At 42.7% G+C, this 26,520-nt stretch overlaps 1 protein-coding gene across 1 annotated transcript in view; it reads left to right on the forward strand.

Moving 5' to 3' along the window:
• Positions 1 to 15,464, forward strand: part of LOC308113608 (nuclear RNA export factor 1-like) — a gene marked incomplete at both ends in the record, with an annotated part of 21,413 nt that extends 5,949 nt beyond the window's left edge. The window contains 16 exons of the mRNA XM_080470002.1: positions 8,066 to 8,156; positions 8,255 to 8,338; positions 8,508 to 8,612; positions 8,829 to 8,909; positions 9,534 to 9,629; positions 10,012 to 10,119; positions 10,204 to 10,313; positions 10,640 to 10,676; positions 11,144 to 11,256; positions 13,632 to 13,722; positions 13,821 to 13,904; positions 14,074 to 14,178; positions 14,395 to 14,475; positions 15,098 to 15,189; positions 15,270 to 15,330; positions 15,426 to 15,464. Of these exons, the coding sequence (XP_080326128.1) occupies positions 8,066 to 8,156; positions 8,255 to 8,338; positions 8,508 to 8,612; positions 8,829 to 8,909; positions 9,534 to 9,629; positions 10,012 to 10,119; positions 10,204 to 10,313; positions 10,640 to 10,676; positions 11,144 to 11,256; positions 13,632 to 13,722; positions 13,821 to 13,904; positions 14,074 to 14,178; positions 14,395 to 14,475; positions 15,098 to 15,189; positions 15,270 to 15,330; positions 15,426 to 15,464 (1,378 nt within the window). The remainder of the gene's footprint in view (positions 1 to 8,065; positions 8,157 to 8,254; positions 8,339 to 8,507; positions 8,613 to 8,828; positions 8,910 to 9,533; positions 9,630 to 10,011; positions 10,120 to 10,203; positions 10,314 to 10,639; positions 10,677 to 11,143; positions 11,257 to 13,631; positions 13,723 to 13,820; positions 13,905 to 14,073; positions 14,179 to 14,394; positions 14,476 to 15,097; positions 15,190 to 15,269; positions 15,331 to 15,425) is intronic.
• Positions 15,465 to 26,520: the final 11,056 nt, after the last annotated feature.

The raw sequence follows: 26,520 nt of genomic DNA on the forward strand, positions 1-26,520 counted from the left end.
AGCACGAGAAAAGCTGTCCCCGCTTTGAATTAACATATTAATTCAATCAACAGCACCAGAGAGGTTTTGTATTTTTGGCCACATTAATATATTCACTCAGTTTACCTATTTCCTCACTTTCTGCATCTAAACAGAGAAGCTCCTCGCTTGTGAGTGGCTGCGGTACAAAATCCTGTGTCCTGATTGACTGTGAAATCCCTCAATCTCAGGTAAGCACCATCTTTTTCTCCATTGACTGAACACACAGGTAGTTTTTCACCAGCTATGTTGAGAGCCTGAAACCATGTTCAGCTCAGCTCTAACCATATGTAGCATATGGTTAGAGCTGTTGGACCAGAACCTAGACCAGATCTAGGTTCTGTTGGACCAGATCTAGGTTCTTATAGAGTGGGGGCACAGTACAGAAAGAGCCGGACAGACCAGAAACTTTAAATGCAAGAACAAACACTTTAGTAAACATAAACAAACATATCAATCAGACTATAGAATGAATAATAATCCTGCAGGTATTTTAACAATAAATCAAGAGATCACAACAGATGAATCTCGTTCACTCTTTGATTAGTCGGTTGAACTATTTGGGGAATAGTTTTAATTCTCAGTGGATGAGCTCCTTTAAAATATCTTTTATCCTTTTTTTCTAAGTTTGACTGGCCAGTAATAATCCTTTTCTAATTTAGAATAATAGGTTAATCTTATTTTAATTCCATAGTATCTTTGAGTTAACTCTTTTTTTCTCTTTCAGAAGTAAAATATTATTTCAATATTTCAACCCAGATATGACATATACTGGAAAACATAAATCACAATGTTGAGAATTAAGAAAGGAAAATACAATATGGATCATATGGATCAGAATCAAATTAAATTTCAAATTCAGTTCAAATTGGTTTTCCCCAAAATGAAAGTTTCCACAGTTCTAAAAGAAATAATTCAGTTCAAGTCAGTCTTCTCTTGAAGTTCAGTTTTGTTTCCAAATCAGAAAAGAAGGGATGAAAAGGGTTTGTACTCCTACCGCTCTGGCAGCGAGTTACCATGAATCCAGCAGTGTGCAGCAGTAGTTTCACCGGCACCATGAGGCAGAGTTCCTCAACCAGTGGTTCTCTTCTCGGGGTTGGCTGGTCTTTTCTCCTGTCCAGGGTGTGTGCGGTCCCACAGGACACCTCGTGGACAAGTCTTCAATCCAAGTTCAGGCTTCAATAGTTCACACAAAAAGGGGGGGGAAAGGGAAACGAACCGAAAACCTGACCTGCATAATAGGTCATGAAGAAAATAAGTCAATCAATTCACTACATTAGTTAAATAAAACTTCACATTCACTGTGAGATGTGACGTCACTGTCACGCTCTTCATTCAGGCCGTCATGGCGGTGTCACGTGGCTGCTAGTTATAACAGAGGCCTAACACCGTGCTTCAGCAGTAACATCACTCTCACTCTTCACACGGACAAACCAAACCAATTTTTCCACATAAGAAAAAAACATCAACACGGGACTTTCATAAAAAGGTGAAAATAAAAGGCTCAGCGATTTGGAGGGCCTTAATACCAGTTAGCATTTCTAGCATTTAGCATTTCTCCACCGCAACGTGCACCGCAAGGAAAAGTTCTAATTAAGACTCACAACTCACCAAAAACCGCTGAGGTTCACACATACAAGCTTCCAAGGATCAGACGTTCTGTCGGAATGCCTTTATCTATATATTTAGTTGTTTTTTTTAATCTTTTAGTCTCAAACTCTGTTTGTCTCGCGGCTCGCAGCTCCATGCTCTCCGAGCCCCTCGTGACAGCCCAGGAAAGGTGCATTGCGGCTCTTAAAGGGGAAGCCTCACATAATTTCTTTTGTCTGCAAATCTTAATACTTATTCATAAAAGAGGAAATTTTGCATTTTAATAAATCTTAATCAACGAATTGTACACATTTGAACCTTTTACACACATTTACACATTTCAAGTACCTATTTTAACATTTTGAAAGAATATGCACATATTGCATTTACATTGAATCCTCCATTTTCAAAAACTATTTACACAACAAATGACATAATTTAATGTGGGTTACATCCTATCCTCCCCACTTTTCCTAATGCACGTCCCTGTGCATTGTTTCAGGTGTTTACACTGTCATAACTTTGTGTAATTCTGGAGAATTTGAATCTTTCAATGAATCTGTGATCACTTCACTCAAACTCTGAAATAGAGACTGAACTATTGTGACCAAAGGATTTCCTAGTTCAGGGTAAGTTAGTCTTTAAGTGGATGTTCTGTCTCTGGTGGATATTTGGAAGCAACTCCTTCCTGTTTCAGTTTCAGTTTGATCTACAACACTTCCATTTTCTTCCAAGAGATTTTGATTTGTAGAACGGACAACGCTGTCCAAGTTCTCATCAGGTAAGTTTCCAGACTCCTGTCCTGCAGAAAAATTACTTTCTGCATGATCAGGTATTTCTTTCTCTTTGGGATCAGAGGAATTTTCCTCAACAGGTAAGTTGATTTCTTTAGGAACTCTGAAGTCAAAGACTTCTGTTTGAAGCATTTTCAGGTGAGGTTTGGGCTACAATCGGAGGACTTTGTTCAACACTAGACCCATTTGCATTTCCAGTGGGGTTACAGGAAGGAATCCACATGGAAGCAAAAGGTCACGATGAAGGGTTCTTTGTGGACCTTCTCCAGTTTCAGGTTTTACTATGTACACTGGGAGGTCTCCCCATTGTCTCAAGATGACGTACACACCTGACTCCCACTTGTCAGCTGACTCGTGCTTTCCTCTTAGGAGTATGTTTCAGACTAGGACTCTGTCGCCTTCTTTCAGGGTAGACTCAAAAACATGTTTGTCAAACCTTAACTTGTTGCGGTCTGCTGTCTTTTTTGCATTTTCAGCAGCAACTTGTTAGCTCGCTTCAAGGTGGGATTTCAGGTTCTGTACATACTGAGAATGTGACTTTGGTTGGTGATGGACTGGCAGACCAAAGGCAAGATCAACTGGAAGCCTTGGCTTGCGCCCAAACTTTAACTTGTAAGGAGTAAAACCAGTTACATCATTCTTGGTACAGTTATAGGCGTGAACTAATGGATTGACAAAAACACGCCAGAGACTCTTTTTCTGGTTCTCAAGGGTTCCCAGCATGTTGAGTAGGGTCCAATTAACATGTTCAACAGGGTTCCCTCTTGGATGATATGGGGTAGTTCTTATTTTGTGGGTACCAATGAGCTTCGACAATTTCTTTATTGTTCGAGACTCAAAATCAGGCCCTTGGTCGCTATGGAGCCTCTCTAGGATACCATAGTGAACGAGGAAGTTGTCCCATAAGCATTTTTCTACTGTTCGAGCTTTTTGATTTGGGGTTGGAATAGCCACAGCATATTTTGTATAATGGTCTGTGATGACCAGAATGTCTTTGGTGTTACTTGACTCTGGTTCTAGTGTAAGAAAATCCATACACACCAGCTCGAGTGGTCTTGTTGCTGAGATGTTGCACAGTGGTGCTGCTTTCTCAGGTAGGGATTTACGTCTTTTGCAACGGTTTTGATCTTACGCTCTACGTCTGCAGACATCTTGGGCCAATAGAACCGTGTTCTGACAAGATCCAGAGTGCGATCTAAACCCATGTGGCCAATGTCATCATGTAAGTTTTTTAGGATGAGTGGTCTCAGTTCTTCTGGTAGCACGAGTTGGTGGGATGTCTGTACACTGTCTTGCCTTTTCCTGTACAACACACCATCTAATAGTCTGTTCCACTCTCTTGGCAACAGGCCAATTTCAAGGATTTCTTTCCTGATAGAGGGTGGGGGTTTATCTCCAGACTCCATCTGGCGAATCACTTCTCGGATACTGATATCTGCCTGTTGTTTTTCTATTAGTTCAGCAACTGAGAAGTGGGGGGATCACTGGTAAACCAGGCTGATCTTCCTCCTCATAGCTTTCAGGAATGGCTGTTGCATGATGAGCAAGAGATGTAACCAAGGTTGTACTGGGAAATGACTCTCTTGGATCATGATCAATGTAGCGGACTAGATGCTTCTCGCAGATGGCTTTAACTGTGCCCTCACTTAAGTTTTGATGTTCAGGTTCGGACAAGTGCCTTTGTGCAAACTGTTTTATTCTTTCCATTTCTTTTTGTGACGCAAAGTCGTTGGTCAATCCATCATGAGGGCGTTGGGAAAGCCTGTCTGCATCTTGATTTTGTTTTCCTGCTCCGTATTGTAATTGAAAATCAAATGTTGACAAAGCAGCTAGCCATCTGTAGCTTGTAGCATCAAGCTTAGCAGATGGTAGAATGTATGTCAGGGGATTGCTGTCAGTCACCACAAGAAATGGACTGCCATACAAATAATCCTGGAATTTCTCTGTCACTGCCCATTTAAGGGCAAGAAATTCTAGTTTGTGGGCTGGGTATCTGGCTTCACACTGTGATAAGCCATGGCTGGCGTATGCAATGACACGTCTTTGTACTTGCTGTTCCTAGTACAGGGCAGCACCTAATCCCAGAGTGCTTGCATCTGTATGTAGGATGTAGGGTAACTTGGGGTCAGCGAACCCAAGTACAGAAGTAGTAGTCAACAGGTTAATCACAGTCTCAAATGCTTCTTGGCATTCTGTGGTCCATCTATCACCAAAGGTGGCTTTAGGATTATGGTATTTCTCCATGTTCACTTTGAAGTTACCATGTTTTCGAACTGGTGGGTAACCAGCAGTGAGTGCATTTAGGGGTTTCACGACTTTTGAAAAGTCTTTTATGAATCAGCGGTAATACCCGCAAAAACCCAAACAGGTTCTTGGTTCTTTCAGATTGGTTGGCTTTGGCCACGTTTTAAGGGCAGAAATCTTTTCAGGGTCTGTTGTGATATCTTTCTCAGATACAATGTGACCTAAGTACTTCACAGATATTTGGAAGAACTTACATTTGTCTGGAGAAAGCTTTAGGCCCTACTCTTTTAGTCTCTTAAGCACATTTAGCAGTCTCTCTTCGTGGTCTTCTAATGTTGCAGAGAACACTATTAAGTCATCAATAAAGACAAGAGCTTGTTTCAGATTCAGTTCGCCCATGCAACGTTCCATGAGTCTCTGAAAGGTGCTAGGGGCATTTGTGATCCCCTGCGGCATGCGGTTAAACTCAAAGAATCCAAGAGGGCAGACAAAAGCAGTTTTGTGCTTGTCTGACTCCTCCATTTCTATCTGGTAAAAACCTGATTTGAGATCTAGCACAGAGAACCACTTGGATCCATTCCGTGCTGAGAGGGACTATTCCAGATTGGGTAGGGCATAGTAGTCTTTCACTGTTTGGAGGTTGAGTTTCCTGTAGTCTATGCACAGTCTGACGTCTCCATTTTTTTTCTTGACAACCACAATAGGCGAGGAGAAAGGTGACTGACTCATGAATGACGTCGCTGTCAAGGAGCTCTTGTAGATGCTTGCGCACAGCTTCAATGTCTTGTGGATGTATAGGCCTAGCTCCGTGCTTGAAAGGTGTCTGGTCACTGATATTAATGTGGTGTTTTATCTTGTCAGTGCGCCCAAAATTTAGTTCATATTGTGCGAAGACATCTGACATGGAGTTTAACTTTTCAGTTATTCTTTCTTTCCACTCATATGGTATTGAAGAGTCTCCAAAATCAAAGTTGATCATTGGCTTCGGTTCAGGTTTAGATGTCGTGTCCGATTGGTAGAAGTGATGTACTGGACACTTTGAATAGCCTTTATTTCAGCTATGACACTCTTTGGGGAGATGATGACATCGTGATCAGACACTTTCTTGAGGATCACTGGTATACAGCTAGGTAATTTGGGGGGTAGGCTAGCTAAACCATTAGTTAGCATTACACCACCAGGTAGGGAAGAGATTGTTGGTGGTTCAACTGCAACCCATTTTTCAGTGTTTGAAACTTTGCAGTTTAAGGAGCCTTTGAGAACTTTAGTTTCATTAGGGCTGATGACCTCAGGTTCTTGACTGAAAAGTCTTACGACTCCAAGACTAGAGTCAGCTTTCTGTCTGTGTCTCATTTTAAGGGTCTGTAGGACAACTCTATAACCATACGGCAATGACTGAACACTCTGAGTTGTGGTATCAGAGTATTGTTCAAAAGAAATGTCAAGAGTGTTTGTGCCTATCAAAACTGATGATAAAGTTGAGTGCATATCAGGCACAATCAGAGCTACAGCGGACACCTTCATACTTTGGCCAAGAATACTCTCGGGGAATGTGATGTCTACTTCAATATACTCTGAGTAGGGGACATCTTGGCCATTAGCGTCTTCCCCTTCAAATAAGTTGTTCAAAGATTCAATAGGTAGGTGTGACAGATGCTGCTCATAAAATGAATTTGGGATTGTAGTTAAATCTATACAAGTGCTACACATACATCTCATTTCCTTAGAGCGAGGCCAGTAACTGGTAATCTAACTGAGCAACTTTTAAAAACAAGTAATTGGTGAAGTAACTAAGTTACTTTTTAAAGGAGTTACTAGTAATCAGTAATCAAATTAGTTTTTTTAGAGTAACCATGGCAACACTAGGTAGGTCAAACATCTCCTTGATCTCCTTTGATCTCCTCAAAGAGGTGCCTCTCCTGAGTGCTATATAACTCAAATACCTTCAATGCCACAAGTGTTTGAGAGACTTAGTTAGTAAGAGGAGAGTATTTTGTCTGTATTGTAGCACGAGAAAAGCTGTCCCCGCTTTGAATTAACATATTTATTCAATTAACAGCACCAGAGAGGTTTTGTATTTTTGGCCACATTAATATATTCACTCAGTTTACCTATTTCCTCACTTTCTGCATCCAAACAGAGAAGCTCCTCGCTTGTGAGTGGCTGCGGTACAAAATCCTGTGTCCTGATTGACTGTGAAATCCCTCAACCCAGGTAAGCACCATCTTTTTCTCCATTGACTGAACACACAGGTAGTTTTTCACCAGCTATGTTGAGAGCCTGAAACCATGTTCAGCTCAGCTCTGTAACCATACATCTCCTTTCCTTAGAGCGAGGCCACTTAATGGTGAGAAGAGAGGCCAGCAGCATCGGTATCATGGTTAGAAGAGGTAACGTTGTGCTAAGATTTTCTTTTAAATCTCATAAGTCTTCAATGTTCATGTGAGGACAGCCCAATGTTCACGATTGTTACTGCAGGCTTAGGAATTCAGAACCATACTTCCACCTGAGTGATTGGATGGACAAGGTTTATTAAAGTAAACCACAGAAAGGCTTATCCTTTGTGAAATCCTTGTCACACCTATGTGCCTGAGTTTCAATTCATTAAATCTATTGATTCCCTCTTTTAAGAACTTATACAATTCTTAGTAATTCAAAGGGTGGGATAATGTAGCATTTAAATTATTTGATATAAAGTACAATACAAATAGTGTATTATTAGGAGCCAAAAATGCAAAACCGACTTCAAGTACATAAATCCAAATAATTGGTCAAACCATGAGAATGTATATGAAAGTGTAAGGCTTCATTATCCCTCAGCTTATCCTTTGCAAATCAAAGCAGCTAACTTGAATGAATTAGAAATCTGTATGTTTTGTTCTTGAGGATGAATGTTTATAAATGTTTTTGATCATATTCATCATGGTGATATTAAACTTCACACACTCAGGGCGATTCGATGGTCCCAAACTGCATGGGAGGCTCAATGATCCAGATAGAAATGTGACCATGAGTGACCACGCTCAAAACGTCCAGCAGAGGTAGTAAGTGTTGGAAGATTCCCGTTTGATTTCAGTTCAATGCTCTACTTCCTGGTATGAGACGAAAAGCCTTCTTTAAAATATGTAGGAAAGTGTTCAATGAGGATCTGGTTTAACCTCTTGGCAGCTGGTGGTGCAAGAGGTGCAGCTGTTGCTTGTCAGTTGTTTTCAGCGGCTTCGAGCGCCGTTGTCGTGTAATCGGACGCAAGAAACGCAAGAAAAGCAAGAAAAGCTTGAAGTCTATTTGAGGAAAACCATAAGTTGCTCACCTTGGATGTCAAGTGCTCTGAAGCGGCTGAAACTGTGAAAACCGGTTCGACACTTGACTTGTCGTCGTCGCTTCTAAGTTTTAAGGTGGATTCTCTTTGTCTTCTGTAGCAGCCCATATGCCAGACCAGCACGGAGAGGTGATGGCCGCTTTGACCGAGGTGGAGGACGAAAAGCCAGGTCGGGCTGGTACAAAGTCACGGTGTGTATTACCGTTTGGTGGCCTGAGGCTTGACCTCTATCAATTTGGCTTATAAGTCGTTGAACAAAATCTCATCTGGCTCTCATCTGTCTTTACAGATCCCACACGACAAGAAGTATGATGAGAGGAGGCTCCTGACAGCTCTGCAGAGCGTCTGTTCACTTCCCTTCATACCTGTACAGGTAAGTTTTGAGCTCCATCTTATCAATACATTCTTGTTCATCTTTGGATCCATTCACATTTTAGCTTTTTACAAGTTTGTTAGTCTGCTGGTGAAGCAGACATTTGTAATCCTTTATCCAATCATTTGTTACCTGAGGAGTTGAACACAATGCTCACTCTTTCTTCCAGTATCACGTTGAGCACAACATGGTCCAGTTTTATGTGGATGATTCCTCGACTGCCAGCGCTTTGCGCCAATGTTGTCACAAGATAACAGACCCGGATGGTTATAAGGTGAGTTTGAAGATGATGCAACAAATTCCCCTTTTCAATATGATCATATGAAGGTTTTTGTTGGAGTTTTTTGGTACTTTAATGCATCACAAAATCCTGAAGCCGTAGTTCGGCCACTAGTTTCTCTATATTTAACTCACTGCTCTGAATCCCTTTTAATGAAAATGACTGAGCTGTATCATGAGTGCCTGATCTGTCTTTGTTTGGTTCTTCAAGGTGGAGGTGCACGTGAACCCCAGCGCTCCACCCTTATTTCTGCAGTCAGGCCTGAAGCCTGAAGACTTGATGCATCTGAAGGTGAGTTTGACAAAGTATGGAAATATTCTACTGTGACTGAATGTTCAGGAAAAACTCTCAGATCCCACAAAGACGTTTCCACTTTCAGCGAACAGATTTCATTTGGTTTGTCTGTTGATGAAGGTAACGAAAAGCAAATAAAAAACAATAAATGATGACAAAGTAAATGCAGCAACGTACACATACATGAGGTTAAGAAGTTCAGTCAGTCATTCAATACAATCCTCTGCAGTCCAGGTCTTTTCTTTCTGAGATGCAGCTTGTTTCTAAATCGCTAACAAGAAGTAATACTTACAGGAAAACACAAACCATCTCAAACTGCATTGTTTACCTGGCCAATAGTAACGGGTATTTGAGTCTGTTCCCTCTTGTGGCAACAATATATCTGCAGCCTGAGAGAAACATGTTTGGTTCAGGAGTTTTCCTTTCCACTGTCACTGCTCATGTGGAATTGTTGGCTTTTCTCTGATAAAGAGCTTTAAAATGACTGTTGTAAATGCCGCTATATTATTAAAGTTGAATTGAATGAAATTAGAAAAGTGAATTTTAAAACAAAGTTGAAAAAAAAAGAGTTTATTTGCGCAGTTTGGACTTGTTGGATTCATTTGGTTTGCTCTTCCACAGCGATGCATGGCAAAACGATTTGATGGCACCCAGCAGGCTCTCCATCTGAACAACATGCGAACAGACCCATGTAATCAAACATTTTCATTTTCAGCTGTAAAATGTCTCTGACTGTTGGTTGCAAACAAATATCTGATGTTTGACTTAGAAACTTGTATGATATTTTTGAATGATGGTAAAATGAATACTCAAAGGAGTTTATCTGTGGTGTACTAATGTCTCTTACAATATTTCTACAATTGAACTTGTGTGTGTTGTGACAGACCTCGTGTCGAACAATATTGAAGTGATGTTGTAGAGAAAGACGAGCATGGGGGCTGTTACTCGGATCATTGAAGAAAACCTTCCTGAGGTGACAATACATTGATCACTGCTTGTTTTTTGGAAGAAGTACTGATAACACTGCATTTGACTGGCGGTGCTGATAAAGGAAAGGATTAAATTGAGAATTCTCATTAGTTTACTTTCATATTTGCAGCTGACGTCCTTGAACTTGAGTAACAACGGCATTCGCAAACTGGATGAGCTGGCTGAGTTAGTGAGCAAGGTGCCTCATCTGAAGACCCTCAACCTTTCCTACAACGAGGTGAGGCTGGTCGCCCGCTGGATTCTGATCAATACTGGATGTGGAAGGTTCACGCCAACTCAATTTCTTGTGTCCGGTTTGCAGCTGAAGTCAGAAAGGGAACTGGACAAGATTAAAGATCTGAAGCTGGTGGAGCTGTGGCTCAACAGGAACCCTCTGTGTGACGTCTTCAAGGACCAGTCCTCCTACGTCAGGTCAGTACGCCACTCTGGGGGGTGGGAGGAGTGAAATGACTCAACATGGAGGTGGAGGCAAGATAAGAGCATGTATGGTGATGCAATCATAGATTCACCTGTAAAGAGAAGAGACATTTCTTTTGTGTTTCTCATTGTCATTTCTCAAATGTGGAAAATGTCGCAGCTTCAAGTTCCAACAGCAAAATGTCTTGAAGTGGAGGAGAAAGTGATTGATTGTGATTAGTATCCACAGTAATCAGTCTTCATTTTCACTGAGCGTTCTTTATCTCTGATCATCACATTGGTGCTTTGTTTGTTTCTTCTTCTTCATGTTCCTGTCTCAGTGCCGTGCGCCAGAGGTTTCCCCAGCTTCTCAAACTGGTAAGTCACTGGTTTCTTTTTCGGACACTCCGTGGTCTTTCAGTCATCTGCTTTCATTCCATAAAACACTGGAGCAAGAAAAACATCCCAGGTTTGATATCTTGATTTTAGAATGGACACAGTCATGACTGCTGTCGGAGCCAAACCAGAGGCTTTGTTGTCTTCATTTCTTGCACATATGATTTTAGATCATAAGAATTCAAAAAAAAAAAGGTCACTTTTCCCATTTCGTTTTACACGATACTATAATTACCACAAATGCAGTATTTAAAGTGCTTGAAACTTTTTAATTTGTTATGAAAATTAGCTGACATAACAATCTAACTTTTCTATAATCTTGTTTTTAAATGTACCTGTGATTAAGAAACTCTATAAAGAAATGTCTGTTAAACAAAGTGTACACAGTAAAACACAAATCCCCAGAATACATTTTTCTTATGTTGTTTCTCTGTGATGTTTCTTTTAAGGATGGTAATGACCTCCCTCCACCCAGTCCCGCCCCCACCCTCACTGTCCCCCAGCAGGAGATGCTCATGAACTTCTCACAGAGGTCGAGCATGAGCCTGGAATGGTCCCTAAAGTAGGTCTCGTTTGTTGCCCACTTGTCCTCGATGAGGCAAGATAAGTTCTGAATATCTCACCACTGGTTTCCTCTGGCAGGTGTCTGCAGGACAATGACTGGGACTTTAACAGGGCGGCGCACAGCTTCACTCATGTAAAAGTGACATTAATATCTCCATTGTTTTCCTCTTAACTTTTGTGTAAAAACATTGTTGTCGTGCCAAAACCCTGAAACACTTTGTCGTTTCTTTACAGACGGAGGGCAAGATCCCAAAGGCAGCGTTCAGAAAGTGAAGACTTTGTCTGTGAAATCAAACTGGCAGCTGTATTTATGATTGTTTTTTCATTCATTCCACCTAATCTGGCAACACTGCACATGCAGCGCATGCACACACAACGCACGCTCACCTGACCCGCCCATTTGTCCACTCTCAGCCAATCACAGGCCAACCCCCTCTAACGGTGCGTTCAGGTAACACAAAAGAATTGGAACCAACCGGTTTGACCTGAATGTCACAAAACATTTACATTTCAATGTGAATTATAAACACTTAATTCCACTTCAAAGTGGTAAAACCTGTTTGACAAAAATAGTCTGAACGTAGTTCTCTCAAAAACTTATTCAGAATATCCCAGTCTCCCTTCAAACTAGCGTAACTTTCTGGGTAATTCTTTTGGCCATATCGTTCCCCTGTGGGGACTTATCCTTTATTTTAAAATCCTTTATTTTAAAGTCGAGAGTTTGCCGCTTCAGTGCAGCTTTTTCTTTAGTTGTTGTAAACTGAGGGTACATCCACGCAACGAAAAAACGATCTTTGTTCTCCCTGGCCTGCTCCCAAAAAACTTCCGTCCACACCTCACTATGAACACAGCTCAACACGAGGCTTCAGGGCATGTAGTACACATGCCACGCCTTTAGGGGCGCTGTGACTCACCAAACACAACAAAAACGCAGAAGAAGACAGACCACATAAAAATTTAGAAGCAGACTTCTGCACCAAAACCACTATATATAACTAGTTTTATAGGTCTATGGCTTCGCTCCGCCTGCTTGTAGCTTCTGCAGCTCGACCGGAGCTTGTAGTCCATGATTGTTGTGGTTATTAGGTGACGTTGCGGACCGCGGTGGGGGGCGATTACAGTCATCTTTTGTCCACGGATGATCGTCTTTGCTGAGTGTACTCCGCTGCATGTTTACTTTTTAGATGTCTTATCAAATCCGTTGTGTTAAACGAAGCTCTGGTGCTCCACCTCTAGGGACTGTGGTGAAGCAAATAGTACAACTGGCCGCTGGACTGGTTTGGTTGTCAACCTTAAAATACCTCCAGACTGCTGACAATTTATCCTCTCAATGGCTTTAGGCTGCTGACCTCAGTTTACAGCAGGTCGCAAACCGGGCTCGCTTTACGGCAGCTGACGTGAATTTTATTTTTTGATCGGCGGGGTGATCGGCTGGATTTGCCGATTCCCGATCACTCACAAATCACCAATATCGGCCCCGATCCGATATCTACCGATCGGATCGGGACACCCCTAGCACGTACACAAACATATGAGCCGCTGCGGCCTTATCAGCGGCACATTGAAACACATTGCATGTTAGCTTCATGCTAATCTAACAATTTCTGCCCAGACAAAGCTCTCTCACCGTCTGGTGCTGTGTTGGACCGCACCGTCCGTGGTGCTGTGCACTTTCTGTGAGGCCGCGGTAACTGGTTGTTACCGGGTCTGAATTCAGCGTCCTGAATGAAAGTTTCTTGTCCAAGTCACTGTGCGTTACTGTTATAGTGTCCCGCAAGACGAGTTTCTTGTCTACAAAGCCGCTTTATTGTTAAACAGAACCGGCCACTCCTCCGTTCTCCCCCAAACTGAGACAGACACAAGCACAGTGTTGCCAGATCAGATTGACAGTTTCCAGCTCAGTCACATCTTAGAACCCGCCCATTCCAATAAAAACCAGCCCAAACCACCAAGTTGCCAGACACCCGTGCAAACCCGCAAAATCATAACACATGCAAAAGAAAACACACCCAGCGCTTCATATCTGCATCAAATAACCACACGTAAATGATAGATAAATAGGGTTTTGCAAATTGCAACCAACAAGAGCCCAGTAAATCAACCTACACAAATTGCAAAATGAACCTCTGGCATCCTTGCGCCAGGCCCTGATTAGTAATAATGCCAACTGCACGTAAAAATGTGGACTTTTAAGCCGCGTAGGCCTCATATATTTCATTATTTACATCAAAAATGACCTTTATGAGGTACTTTAATACAGGCACCTTGGATGTCAAGTGCTCTGAAGCGGCTGAAACTGTGAAAACCGGTTCGACACTTGACTTGTCATTGTCGCTTCTAAGTTTTAAGGTGGATTCTCTTTGTCTTCTGTAGCAGCCCATATGCCAGACCAGCACGGAGAGGTGATGGCCGCTTTGACCAAGATGGAGGACGAAAAGCCAGGTCGGGCTGGTACAAAGTCACGGTGTGTATTACCGTTTGGTGGCCTGAGGCTTGATCTCTATCAATTTGGCTTATAAGTCGTTGAACAAAATCTCATCTGGCTCTCATCTGTCTTTACAGATCCCACACGACAAGAAGTATGATGAGAGGAGGCTCCTGACAGCTCTGCAGAGCGTCTGTTCACTTCCCTTCATACCTGTACAGGTAAGTTTTGAGCTCCATCTTATCAATACATTCTTGTTCATCTTTGGATCCATTCACATTTTAGCTTTTTACAAGTTTGTTAGTCTGCTGGTGAAGCAGACATTTGTAATCCTTTATCCAATCATTTGTTACCTGAGGAGTTGAACACAATGCTCACTCTTTCTTCCAGTATCACGTTGAGCACAACATGGTCCAGTTTTATGTGGATGATTCCTCGACTGCCAGCGCTTTGCGCCAATGTTGTCACAAGATAACAGACCCGGATGGTTATAAGGTGAGTTTGAAGATGATGCAACAAATTCCCCTTTTCAATATGATCATATGAAGGTTTTTGTTGGAGTTTTTTGGTACTTTAATGCATCACAAAATCCTGAAGCCGTAGTTCGGCCACTAGTTTCTCTATATTTAACTCACTGCTATGAATCCCTTTTAATGAAAATGACTGAGCTGTATCATGAGTGCCTGATCTGTCTTTGTTTGGTTCTTCAAGGTGGAGGTGCACGTGAACCCCAGCGCTCCACCCTTATTTCTGCAGTCAGGCCTGAAGCCTGAAGACTTGATGCATCTGAAGGTGAGTTTGACAAAGTATGGAAATATTCTACTGTGACTGAATGTTCAGGAAAAACTCTCAGATCCCACAAAGACGTTTCCACTTTCAGCGAACAGATTTCATTTGGTTTGTCTGTTGATGAAGGTAACGAAAAGCAAATAAAAAACAATAAATGATGACAAAGTAAATGCAGCAACGTACACATACATGAGGTTAAGAAGTTCAGTCAGTCATTCAATACAATCCTCTGCAGTCCAGGTCTTTTCTTTCTGAGATGCAGCTTGTTTCTAAATCGCTAACAAGAAGTAATACTTACAGGAAAACACAAACCATCTCAAACTGCATTGTTTACCTGGCCAATAGTAACGGGTATTTGAGTCTGTTCCCTCTTGTGGCAACAATATATCTGCAGCCTGAGAGAAACATGTTTGGTTCAGTTTTCCTTTCCACTGTCACTGCTCATGTGGAATTGTTGGCTTTTCTCTGTTAAAGAGCTTTAAAATGACTGTTGTAAATGCCGCTATATTAATAAAGTTGAATTGAATGAAATTAGAAAAGTGAATTTTAAAATGAAGTTGAAAAAAAAGATAGTTTATTTGCGCAGTTTGGACATGTTGGATTCATTTGGTTTGATCTTCCACAGCGATCTTCCGCCCCCACCCTCACTGTCCCCCAGCAGGAGATGCTCGTGATCTTCTCACAGAGGTCGAGCATGAACCTGGAATGGTCCCTAAAGTAGGTCTCGTTTGTTGCCCACTTGTCCTCGATGAGGCAAGATAAGTTCTGAATATCTCACCACTGGTTTCCTCTGGCAGGTGTCTGCAGGACAATGACTGGGACTTTAACAGGGCGGCGCACAGCTTCACTCATTTAAAGGTGACATTAATATCTCCATTGTTTTCCTCTTAACTTTTGTGTAAAAACATTGTTGTCGTGCCAAAACTCTGAAACACTTTGTCGTTTCTTTACAGACGGAGGGCAAGATCCCAAAGGCAGCGTTCAGAAAGTGAAGACTTGTCACATGTCTGTGAAATAAAACTGGCAGCTGTATTTATGATTGTTTTTTTCATTCATCCTTTGGGTTTTTTGCTTAATTCAGAAAAGTTTTCAACAAATTACATGAACTGTTTCATGAGGATTACAGGTACATCTCAAAAAATGAGAATATCATGAAAATGTTCAATATTTTTTGTCACTCATTTCAGAAAGTCAAACCCATATATGATATAGGCTCACGACACACAGAGTGAAATATTTCAACCTCTATTTCTTGAAATGTTGATGATTATTTTTCTATTATATTGTATTTTTATCTTCTTTTTTTAGTTCCTGCAATGTGTGCTTCTTTCTCTGTACTATCCTGCTGTACCACTGCAAATTTCTCCACATGCAAGATAAATAAAGGGATATCTTATCTTATCTTATCTTATTATGGCATAGAGATAGTGAAAACACAAAATTGTTTGAGACGCTGAATTTTAAATTAAACCGAAGCTGGTGTCTCCAGATCAAGTCGCCTCTGACAGAGCTGCTGGCAGCCCTCTGCATCGACACTGAGACAGAAAAACACGACAGCATTTAAATCCCCATTAAAGCAATATCGGATTGCTTCTCCCTGTCACTGATGTTTTAAAAGAGCAACTCTATCAAAGTTTCTCGTGATTCAGACATCAACTTCTTGTTTTGATCTTAGATCTGCCTGTTCTGCAGCCCCTCAGTCAAACCTCTGAAACAAACGTTTCAAGACTTTTAGGCACTTTAGAAAAACTGTTTTTGCACATTTTAGCATTTTTATTCAGGCTTTGTGTCACAGCTTTGTTTCTTGCTGCTGTAACAACACAATTTTTCCACAAGTGAGTAGTCAAGTACCAATTTTTATACCACAACGTGAAATAAATCAGTCACCACTTTAATTTAAAAGATTAAAGTTGTATTTATTAAAGCTTTCTATTTAAAAGCTTTAGTAAACAGAAAAGTCTTGAGTTTAGCCTTAAAAGTAGAGACTGTTTCAGCCTCCCTAACTGAAACTGGGATCTGGTTCCACATAAGAGGAGCCTGAAAGCTGAAAGCTCTGCCTCCCAGTCTACTTTTAGAAAACCTAGGACCCTCCAGTAAGCCAGCACTCTGAGAACCCTGTGGAACTCCATGTTTAACTTCATTCTGGACTGAAGAGTTATCCTGAACATGAACGAAGTGGAACCTGTCTGATAAATATGATCGAAACCAATTTAGTGCTGTACCTTTAAGCCCGATGAAGTGTTCTAGTCTATGTAATAGGATGTTCTGATCAATAGTATCAATTGCAGCACTGAGATCGAACAGGACCAGAACAGAGACCAGTCCTTTGTCTGAGGCTACGAGAAGCTCATTAGTAACTTTGACCAGAGGGTCTCTGTGCTATGATGAATCTAAAACACGACTGGAAAGAATCAAATAAGTCATTTTTGTATAAATGGTCACATAACTGATTTGCAATCACTTTTTCTAGGATTTTAGAAATAAAAGGAAGGTTGGATATCGGCCTGTAACTTGCTAAGACACCTGGGTCAAGGTTGTTTTTTTTAAGAAGAGGTTTAACAACAGCAACCTTAAAGGCTTGTGGTACATAACCTGTTATTAAAGATATGTTGATCTGATCTAGTATTAATGTAGTAATCATGGGGAAAATATCTTTAAACAGTTTAGTGGGGATTGGATCTAGCAGGCAAGGTGTTGGTTTAGATGAAGCCACGATTGAGGAGAACTCAAGGACTTCTATAGGGTGGAAGCTAGATAACTGGAAATCCAGCTCCACTAACAAGTCTGAAGATGTGGTTGAGCCATCCGTGACTGCACTGGGCAGTGAGTCTTTAATTTGATCCCTAAGAGTTAGAATCTTGTCATTAAAGAAGTTTATGAAGTCATTACTGCTCAAAGTTAAAGGGATTTGAGGTTCGGCAGAGCTGTGACTTTTTATCAGCCTGGCTATAGTACTGAAAAGAAATCTAGGATTGTTCTTGTTTTCTTCTATTAAGGAAGGGTAGTAGGCATTTTGGGTTTTGCGAAGGGATTTTTTTATAGATTAACAAACTATTTCTCCAGGCTGTTCCAAATGCTTCTGAGTTAAGTACCATTTCCTCTTTAATTTTCATGCAGATTTTTTTAAAGTTTGCAAATTATCATTATATCATGGCGATATCCTCCTCAGAGTTGTTGCATTTATCTTCAAGGGAGCAATGGCAGCTGTTCCATCTACAACCAAGTCAACTTGAGGAGGGCTAATGGTGTGACAGCTGTTTACTGCTGGATCCACGGATGGAACTGAAGTCAATACTGATGGGAGTACCAGGGTTTCTGGTTAGTTTTAGTTCTGGGATCAATAAAAAGACCAAAGTTCTAGATAGATGCTACTCCTCCTCCTCATCTAGTTTCTCCAGGGATATGATGGTTAACATGAGGGGTGGGAGTTGCTTCATTTAGGCTTTTTAACCAGGTTTCAGTGAGGGGACAGAAATCAAATTTGTGATCCATTATCAAATCACTTACAAGTAAAGATTTAGACGATAGAGAACGAATATTTAACAGTCCACATCTGATTGTTGTGGGATTTTGTTTACCTATGGAGGTAGTTTAGATTTTTATCAAATTCCTATGAATAACTCCTCTCCTGTGGGATTCACCTTGTCTTAGATAAAATGGTGGTGGAACAGACAGTCTCCACAGGAAGGCTTTGGTTGTTAGAGTACGGAAGAGTTTTAGGGCCACTGAAGAAAAAAAAAATCGGAGGCTAAAAAAACCCAAACCGGACTTCCGGTGGCCATCGGAATGTAGAAGACGTGTTAGTGTCGCTCTCCCGTGCTTTTTACTTTTCAAAGTCCTTTTTATCACCCCTTTTAATGCAAAGTGCACGTCAGGTTGTAGCCCTGCTTCGTATAACTGAGTTAAGTAATAATGTCGAAAACTACAAAGTCTAAGAAAGCCGACGGCGACTCAACTACAGCCTGTAACAGCCCGTGCCTGGCTAATATAGCAGGCTTGCTAGAGGAGCACCGTGCCAGCATCTCTGCTGACAACAGAAAGAACTTGATGGTCCTCGAGGAACAACTGCAGAAGATCCAGACAATAATAGGCGAGCACGGCCACCATATTGTACTCTATCATTGTAAGAGCGCTTTGAGATGTTTGTTGATGTGATTTAGCGCTTTACAAATAAAATTGAATTGAATTGAATTGAATATTACTTCTCTGGAATCGGCTGCCAACACGCAAGACCAGCGGATACAGGCGCTGGAGGAGCAATGTGCAGCGCTAGCGGCTAGCAACAACAACAGGGAGAATAACAAATCATCGTGTTAAAACTGCCAGATCTGTTTTTCCTAGTCGATTGAGTAATCAGTGTGTCGGATAACAACAACGATGTTCAGCTGGCTTGGAGGCAGTGCTGCGGGGAAATACCGGGAGCAACAGGCACGACTCAGGGCTCGGCGAGACGGTCTACTGGATGTACCTGGGTATCATTTAGCAGATGATGCGGTCGCTAGAGCCAGAGCACTCGTAGCACCCGTGAATGTGAGACATGGGCCGGCCGCTAATCCGGGAGTGATTGGACGCCTCGGAGGAGGTGGCGGTCCGGCGAAGTCTCTTCTGGCTCTTGTCGACACCGCACCTTTCACTGCAGTAGTGATGGGAGGAAATGAGTTGGATTACGAGGGGCTCCTAGTCGCTAGTGCGATCTGCAGTCTTGTACACTCAAAAGCAGAGCAGAGGAGACAAATGCTTATTATGGAAACGATGGCACCCTGTCTTCCGGCTGATAGAGCTTACCCACGCGATGTGGCTCGCACAGAGCTGGAGCGTCTGTTGGGGCCAGACGGGGGATTAAAGAACGCTCGCTGGTTTGCATTACACGGACGATCTTTGCCTGAAGACGTGTGGAATCCCGCCACGGGTGCGTGGGGCGCCGGTGTGACCTTGGCCCAACAGCTCGAACATGTAAGAGGTTCTGTGGTTGCTGATGAGGCTCAGATCCGCGATAAAGTCCTCTACTCAGTGCTCTTGTGCATTATCTCGTTTTCTCTGAGAGGAGATATTTCGCAGAAGAAATTGGCCAAATTTCAGGCAGACATGGTCCAGGTCACCCCCTGTGTGGCGAACCTCACCCGGGACGACATCCGCCTCACTTGGACAAACTTCGGCTACCTTGTGGATCACAACAACATCGGTTTGGTGTTGGCACACTGGATGAACTGTCTTCCCGCGGGATGCGTTCGTCTGAGGGTGTGCTTAGAGCAGGCAGCAGGATCCGGAATGGTCTGTCTTGATACTATCGCAGAAGCGATCAAGGTGCATCCTAATTTCCCTTGGTTTGTCGTCACCAGAATGTACAATAATGAGTGGAGAGCCGCCCATCAAGCGTTGCAGATAGTAGCTGGAAACCCTCATTTTGGATATAAGGGTGATATCGGCCCGGTGAAATCGACCAATTACAAGCACCTCGCCAGCCTGTGTTCAAAGCTCCTCATTGCCGACGGAGACCACGACACTCTGAAGGATTATAAGGGCTTCAAACATGACCCGAAACTGGAGTCCCAGATCAAAAGCATGATTGATACCTATATTGAGCATGGCTGCGGGACCTCAGTCGATATGGACTCAGAAGCAACCGACGTCGAGCTGGAGATGCTGAATGGGATGGAACAACTGTGCAGGGGCCACATGGTATGAACCACCACGACAGCCTGGCCAGAGCCATGGGGTTCTGCCCTAGCTTTCCGTGGTTCGTTCCCAGGAGGACTAATAAGCTAGTTTTTGATGCCTTAACTCAAAATCCAACGGTGCCTCAACCATATATAAGCTCATTAATCTCGTGTGTTTTTGCTGCCTACAGAACTGGGTCCTGGTGTGACGAGGGGAGTGAGTGGGATCAGCTACTATATTCATATGTTAACGATATAACTTGTGTTACTGTCTTGACTACTGAGGAGGAGAACTGGAGAGAGTCCATGTTAGATAGGGCAGCTGTCCTCGCGTTGACCTTTGTTGACATGTTATAAACATGGAGGTTACTAATACAATTGTGTTAAAAAAAAAAAAAAAAAAAACAACAAGCTAACTGCTAAGACGGCAGACTTAGAGAGCCGGAGCCGCAGAAACAATATCCGTGTTATTGGACTCCCCGAATCCATTGAGGGCCCTCGGCCCACTGAGTTCTTCTCTGGGCTCCTGGTGGAGCTGTTGGGAGACGAGACACTACGGGACCCCCCTGAGCTGGACACATCGCTTGCAGCTAAACCGCAGCCCGGTGCGAGGCCGCGGCCGGTTATCATTCGGCTCAACCGACATCAAACCAAGGAACTCATCATCAGAGAAGCCCGCAAGAGGAGAGGGAGTCTGCAGTACCAGGGTTCGGCGGTGCAGATTTTTGAGGACTACACGCCGGAGGTGATGGAGCAATGCTCCAAATACTGAGACGTCATGGCTAAGCTGTACAAATAACGCCTCAAGCCTGGGTTACTATTTCCAGCTCGCCTGCACATAACTCTCGAAAGCGGAGTCAGGAAGAAGTTCACCTCGGCCGAAGAAGCCGCGGCCTTTGCATCAAGCTACCACCAGCAGCCGACGGATGGATAGCCTGGCTTAGCTCAGCCTGGCCCGGCAACTATCATAACTTTTTTCTTTACAGGGTGTAATATGTAAACAACATGGTCCTCATATGCTCCGCGACTCGTGAGTAATATTCTAAGATGCTGACCTTTTTCGCTAAATTATCGCTTTGTGTTTTATACAGTATTCCTTCTCAGAGGCTGTTCGAGTTTTATAATATGTTATGCCTCCTTTAAACCTGTCCCACACTGTGGGTCCGTGATAGTGTTTTTTAGTTAAATAATAACTGCTGTTGTTGGTAAACTCAGGGTGTTTTTGATTTCTTTGCTCCCTTTATTTTTATTTAACTATTATTTTCATAATATATTTTTATATATAATTCTTGTTATTGTTATTAATAACTATATACTAAGGGGAGGAAAATATCTCATTTTGGGGGCCTCTTTCATTTCCAAGCCTTTTTTTTTTTTTTTTCTCCTCCATAATTTATTTCGGGTTCACCTTCTCTGAGTGTTTCTACATGTATCTCTAAATCGTTCTTACTTCGGTGGCTATCATTGTTATTATTGTGGTATTTCCCTACTGATCACTTTTGATTAGTTTCTTTTAATTTCAATTTTAATTTAATCTCCTTTTTATTTATGTTCACTGTTACGTTACAGGTTAATTGTCATTATTCGAAGAACCAGCAAAGATCCTGTTCACACCTAGTCTGTGTTTATTGTTAATTCTTACGCAATAGGGGTTTTAACAAAGGGATACGGGGCTGATGCGTCTTGGACAGTTAGGAATAGGTGAAAGGAAGGTTTATGCCACGATGTGTGGCAGAAGGTGTTTGTCCTTTAGAAGAAGAGTTAGGGGTTTGGTAGAGAGTAGATCAGTACTCTCTAAGTGTGGAGGTGGGGGGAATTTATCGGGAGGGGTTATTCGGATGGGCGGAAAGTTCTCTCTCTCTGCTTCTACTCCCTTAGGGAGGTCAATTTGTGAACTTGCATACACTTTTTTTTTACTCTTTCTTTCTCTCTCTCATTCCCATGTGCTCTATGGGCTCTGGACTTAGTCCAGTTCCCAATATGTTGTACGCAGCAATATGGCCGGTGTGACTGGTGGAGTGGCCGGTGGCGGACGGGCGGTGAGGATCATATCTCTCAACACTGGAGGTCTGAATGCCACTGTGAAGAGGGCAAAGATCTTTTCACACATAAACAGTTTGAATGCGGATATAATGTTTCTTCAGGAAACACATTTGCGCATCTCTGATCAACAAAAACTGAGTAGACCATGGATTGGGCAGGCTCTCCATTCTAAATTTAACTTGAAGACAAGGGGGGTGGCTATCTTAATAAGAAAAAACATACATTTCACACTAAATTCGGTCCTTTCTGATGTAAACGGAAGATATGTTGTTGCCACTGGCATCCTCTACCAAAAACCAGTGGTTTTAGCCTCTGTCTATGCTCCCAACTGGGACGATCAGAGTTTCATGAAGCTGTTGCTGTCCTCTATCCCAAATCTAAATTCACACTTACTGATACTGGGAGGAGACATGAATTGTGTCCTTGATCCAGCGCTTGATAGGTCCAGTCAAAGAGTGATCCCACCTTCAAGGTCCTCTCAAATCCTTTCCGCCTTCATGGACCAATATGGTTATGTCGACCCATGGAGAACCTGTCATGATCGGCTCTCCTGCAGCCCCTTAGGGGGAGGGGTTATTGGCTGCAGGTGTGGTTTCCTTCTTCTCTGCTGCGTGTTTCAGGTGGGCGTGCCAGGCGGTTGTGTACAGATGGGAGAGCCGGCTGGGTAATTATCTGGATTGGGCGCAGCTGCAGTTACCAGGTGGAGGTGGTTTCAGGATGAGAAGCTTCACTATTTAACTGGGCTCCTCACGCCACTCGATGCGGGACTATAAATCCACAAGAAGCGACGTCGTCAACGCTCACCTGACCCGTGAGCCACTCTCCCCAAGACTTTATCCCTTCTGGAGGAGAACTCTGAAAATTATTTATTCTTTTGTTAAATAAAGTCCTTGGTTCACTTCATCTCTGTTCTGCTGACTTTGTGCGCTTGAGCCTCTGTCCCTCTGCCGTAACAGAACCTTAAATCCATCTGGAAGAAAATACTCTTTCTTCTCCCATGTGCATCGCTCGTTTTCACGCATTGATTATTTCATCATAGACAAAACATTACTTTCGTCTATAAAGCCAGTGCATTATGCACCAATAACAGTCTCGGATCACTCCGCAGTTGTCATGGATATTTTCTTCGACCTTAAACCCAAAGAGTATATCCCCTGGCGTTTAGATCCACTCTTACTCTCTGACACAGACTTTTGCAAACATGTGTCTGACTCTATTACATTCTTTTGCGAGACAAACAAAAATGAGGATACCTCCGCAGCACTACTTTGGGAAACTCTTAAAGCAGTCATTAGAGGTCAAATTATTTCTCACACGTCTCGCACTAATAAGTTACGCAGAGCTCGCCAGAGGGAATTGGAGGAATCCATCTCCGACATAGTCAACTCTCAAGTAATCCATCGCCTGACTCTTATAAAAAAAGAGTAGGACTTCAGATGGAGCTCGACCTTCTGCTCACTAGGGAGGCAGAACGGCTAGTCTGGCGCTCACGGGGAAACACCTACGAACACGGAGACAAAGCAGGTTGCCTTCTGGCTCACCAACTGAAGGCTAAAAGAGCCTCGAGTCACATTGCTCAAATACGAGATCAGTCAGGTTCTATAACCTCCGACCCAAACGAAATAAATAATGTTTTCAAAGTATTTTACTCAAACCTTTATACTTCCGAATTTGCCGAGGGTGAGGACAATCTGTCACAATTCTTTAATGGCTTGGATGTGCCAAAAATCTCCCCAACAGATAAGCAAAAGCTGGATGCACCTTTAAATCTCGTTGAGGTAAAGAAGGCAATTAAGTCTATGCACAGTGGGAAATCACCGGGGCCCGATGGATACCCGGCTGAATTTTACACAAAATTTTCAGATCAGCTGGCCCCGTTATTACTGGAAATATTCAATCACTCCAGCTCCCAGGGTTCGCTGCCACCCACCCTTACACAAGCTTGTGTGTCTCTAATTTTTAAGAAGGACAAGGATCCATTAGACTGCGCTTCGTACCGGCCAATTTCACTTCTCTCAGTTGATGTTAAGATCCTTGCTAAGGTTTTTGCCCTCAGACTAGAATCTGTCGTACCCTCAATTATTTCAGATGACCAGACAGGATTCATCACGGAAAGGCACTCATTCACTAACATACGGAGGCTTCTTAGTATCATCCACACACCTTCCTCTCCTACTGAACCAGATGTAGTTATATCACTAGACGCTGAGAAGGCTTTCGACAGGGTGGAATGGGCCTTCCTCTTCTCCTGCCTATGTCAATTTGGATTTGGAGATGGCCTGGTTTCATGGATTCAGTTGCTGTACAATACCCCTTACGCATCTGTGTGTACAAACACTCAACGTTCGAAATTCTTTCCTCTTTTTCGGGGTACGCGCCAAGGGTGCCCTCTCTCACCCCTCTTGTTCGCAATTGCCATTGAACCGTTATCTATAGCCCTAAAGAGAAACAGCGGGTTTAAAGGAATTCAGAGATTGGGTGTGGAACACAAAGTTTGTTTATATGCAGACGACCTGCTGCTATATGTGAGGGATCCCATATCCAGTATTGACTGTATCCTGTCGCTTCTGGACTCTTTTGGTCACTTTTCGGGTTATAAACTGAACATCCAGAAGAGTGAGTGCTTTCCCGTGAACCAATTGGCTGGAGACTTAACATCATCCTCACTTCCTTTTAAATTCTGTGGTACGGTATTCAAATATTTAGGTATCAATGTAACTAAATCCATTAAATCCCTGCGGGAACAAAACCTTACAGCCCTGACTTCATTGGTAAAATCTGACCTACAAAAGTGGAGTAAACTACCACTCTCTATGGCTGGAAGGGTGCAGATAGTCAAAATGAATATATTGCCTAGAAATCTGTATGTCTTTCAGAGTCTCCCTCTCTTCCTACCTAGATCTGTTTTTAGCAACATTGACAGTATAATATCTTCATTTATTTGGGCTGGCAGGCATCCGAGAGCTGGTAAGCCCTTGCTACAGAGGAGTAGAATGTGTGGTGGGCTTGGCCTACCTAACCTTCTTCTCTACTACTGGGCCACCAACGCACACAAAATCATGCTTTGGTGCACCTTGCCTCAAGGCGGCTGGAACCAAATCGAAGCAGACTCATGTTCCTCCTCTTCATTGCAGGCTCTGGTATGTAGTCCACTGCCCATAACTCCCTCCCAATTCTCATCTAACCCTGTTGTCAATGCAACTTTGAAAATCTGGGCCCAGATCCGACGCTACTGCGGGTGGCTTTCTTTGCCCCAGTTGGCTCCTATCTGTAATAACCATTTATTCTTACCCGCCAGAATCGACCCCAGATTTAAATTCTTGGAAAAAAATGGACTCCACACTCTACGCAATCTATTTGTTAATAACCTGTTTGCGAGCTTTGACCATTTATGCAAAACTGGTACGCTCACAAAGTCTGACTTTTTCCGATATTTACAGCTTCGCAACTTTGTCAAAACTCACTGTCCTCAATTTCCTCAAATCCCCCACCCTAGTGGTGTTGACCTACTACTGGAGGCACGTAGCTTGCTAAAGGGACATATCTCCTATTTTTACAATCTCCTGTTGACAAATTATGAACCCGCTCTTGACAAAATCAGGACAGGTTGGCAGGAGGAACTGCAGATCGTCTTTTCAGACGAGTTCTGGAATGAAGCCTTGAAAGGGGTCAATTCTTCTTCCAGTTGTGCCAGACTTAACCTCATACAATTTAAGGTGCTCCATAGGCTGCATTATAGTAAAGAAAAACTCTCCAGATTTTATCCAGACAAAGTCGAAGACAGATGTGACAGATGTGACAGATGTGACAGATGTGCGCAGGCCCCATGTAACTTGACACACATGTTCTGGTCATGCCCAAAACTGACTCACTTTTTGGAGAAATTCTTCGAGGCTATCTCAGAGGTCCTACAGACTAACATAGCCCCCTGCTCTCATGTGGCAATATTTGGTAGACCACCAGATAGAATTTCCATAACAAAAAAACAAAGGACAGTCATAGCTTTCACCTCATTGATCGCGCGCAGAAAGATCCTCCTTCTATGGAAGGCCCCTTTGCCTCCCTCGTTTAAATCTTGGCTGAAGGATATCATGTCTTTTCTCAAACTGGAAAAAATTAAATTTACATTGAGAGGATCTTCCAACAAATTCAACCTAACTTGGAGACCACTTATTGACTATGTGGACGGTCTTCCTGCCACAATGTTCTCTTGGGGGACTGCATAGTGTTGCTGCTCCTCCGCTTGTCTGCCACACGGTCACACTGGGATCCCTTCCGCTTTCAATTTGAATGTAGATGTGAGCACAGGGTTTTTGAGCTTCCAATAAGTATGTAGTTCACTTTATTC

The sequence above is a fragment of the Lipophrys pholis genome (assembly GCF_963383615.2).
Source record: "Lipophrys pholis genome assembly, chromosome: 8".
In the NCBI taxonomy this organism is placed as follows: Eukaryota; Metazoa; Chordata; class Actinopteri; order Blenniiformes; family Blenniidae; genus Lipophrys; species Lipophrys pholis.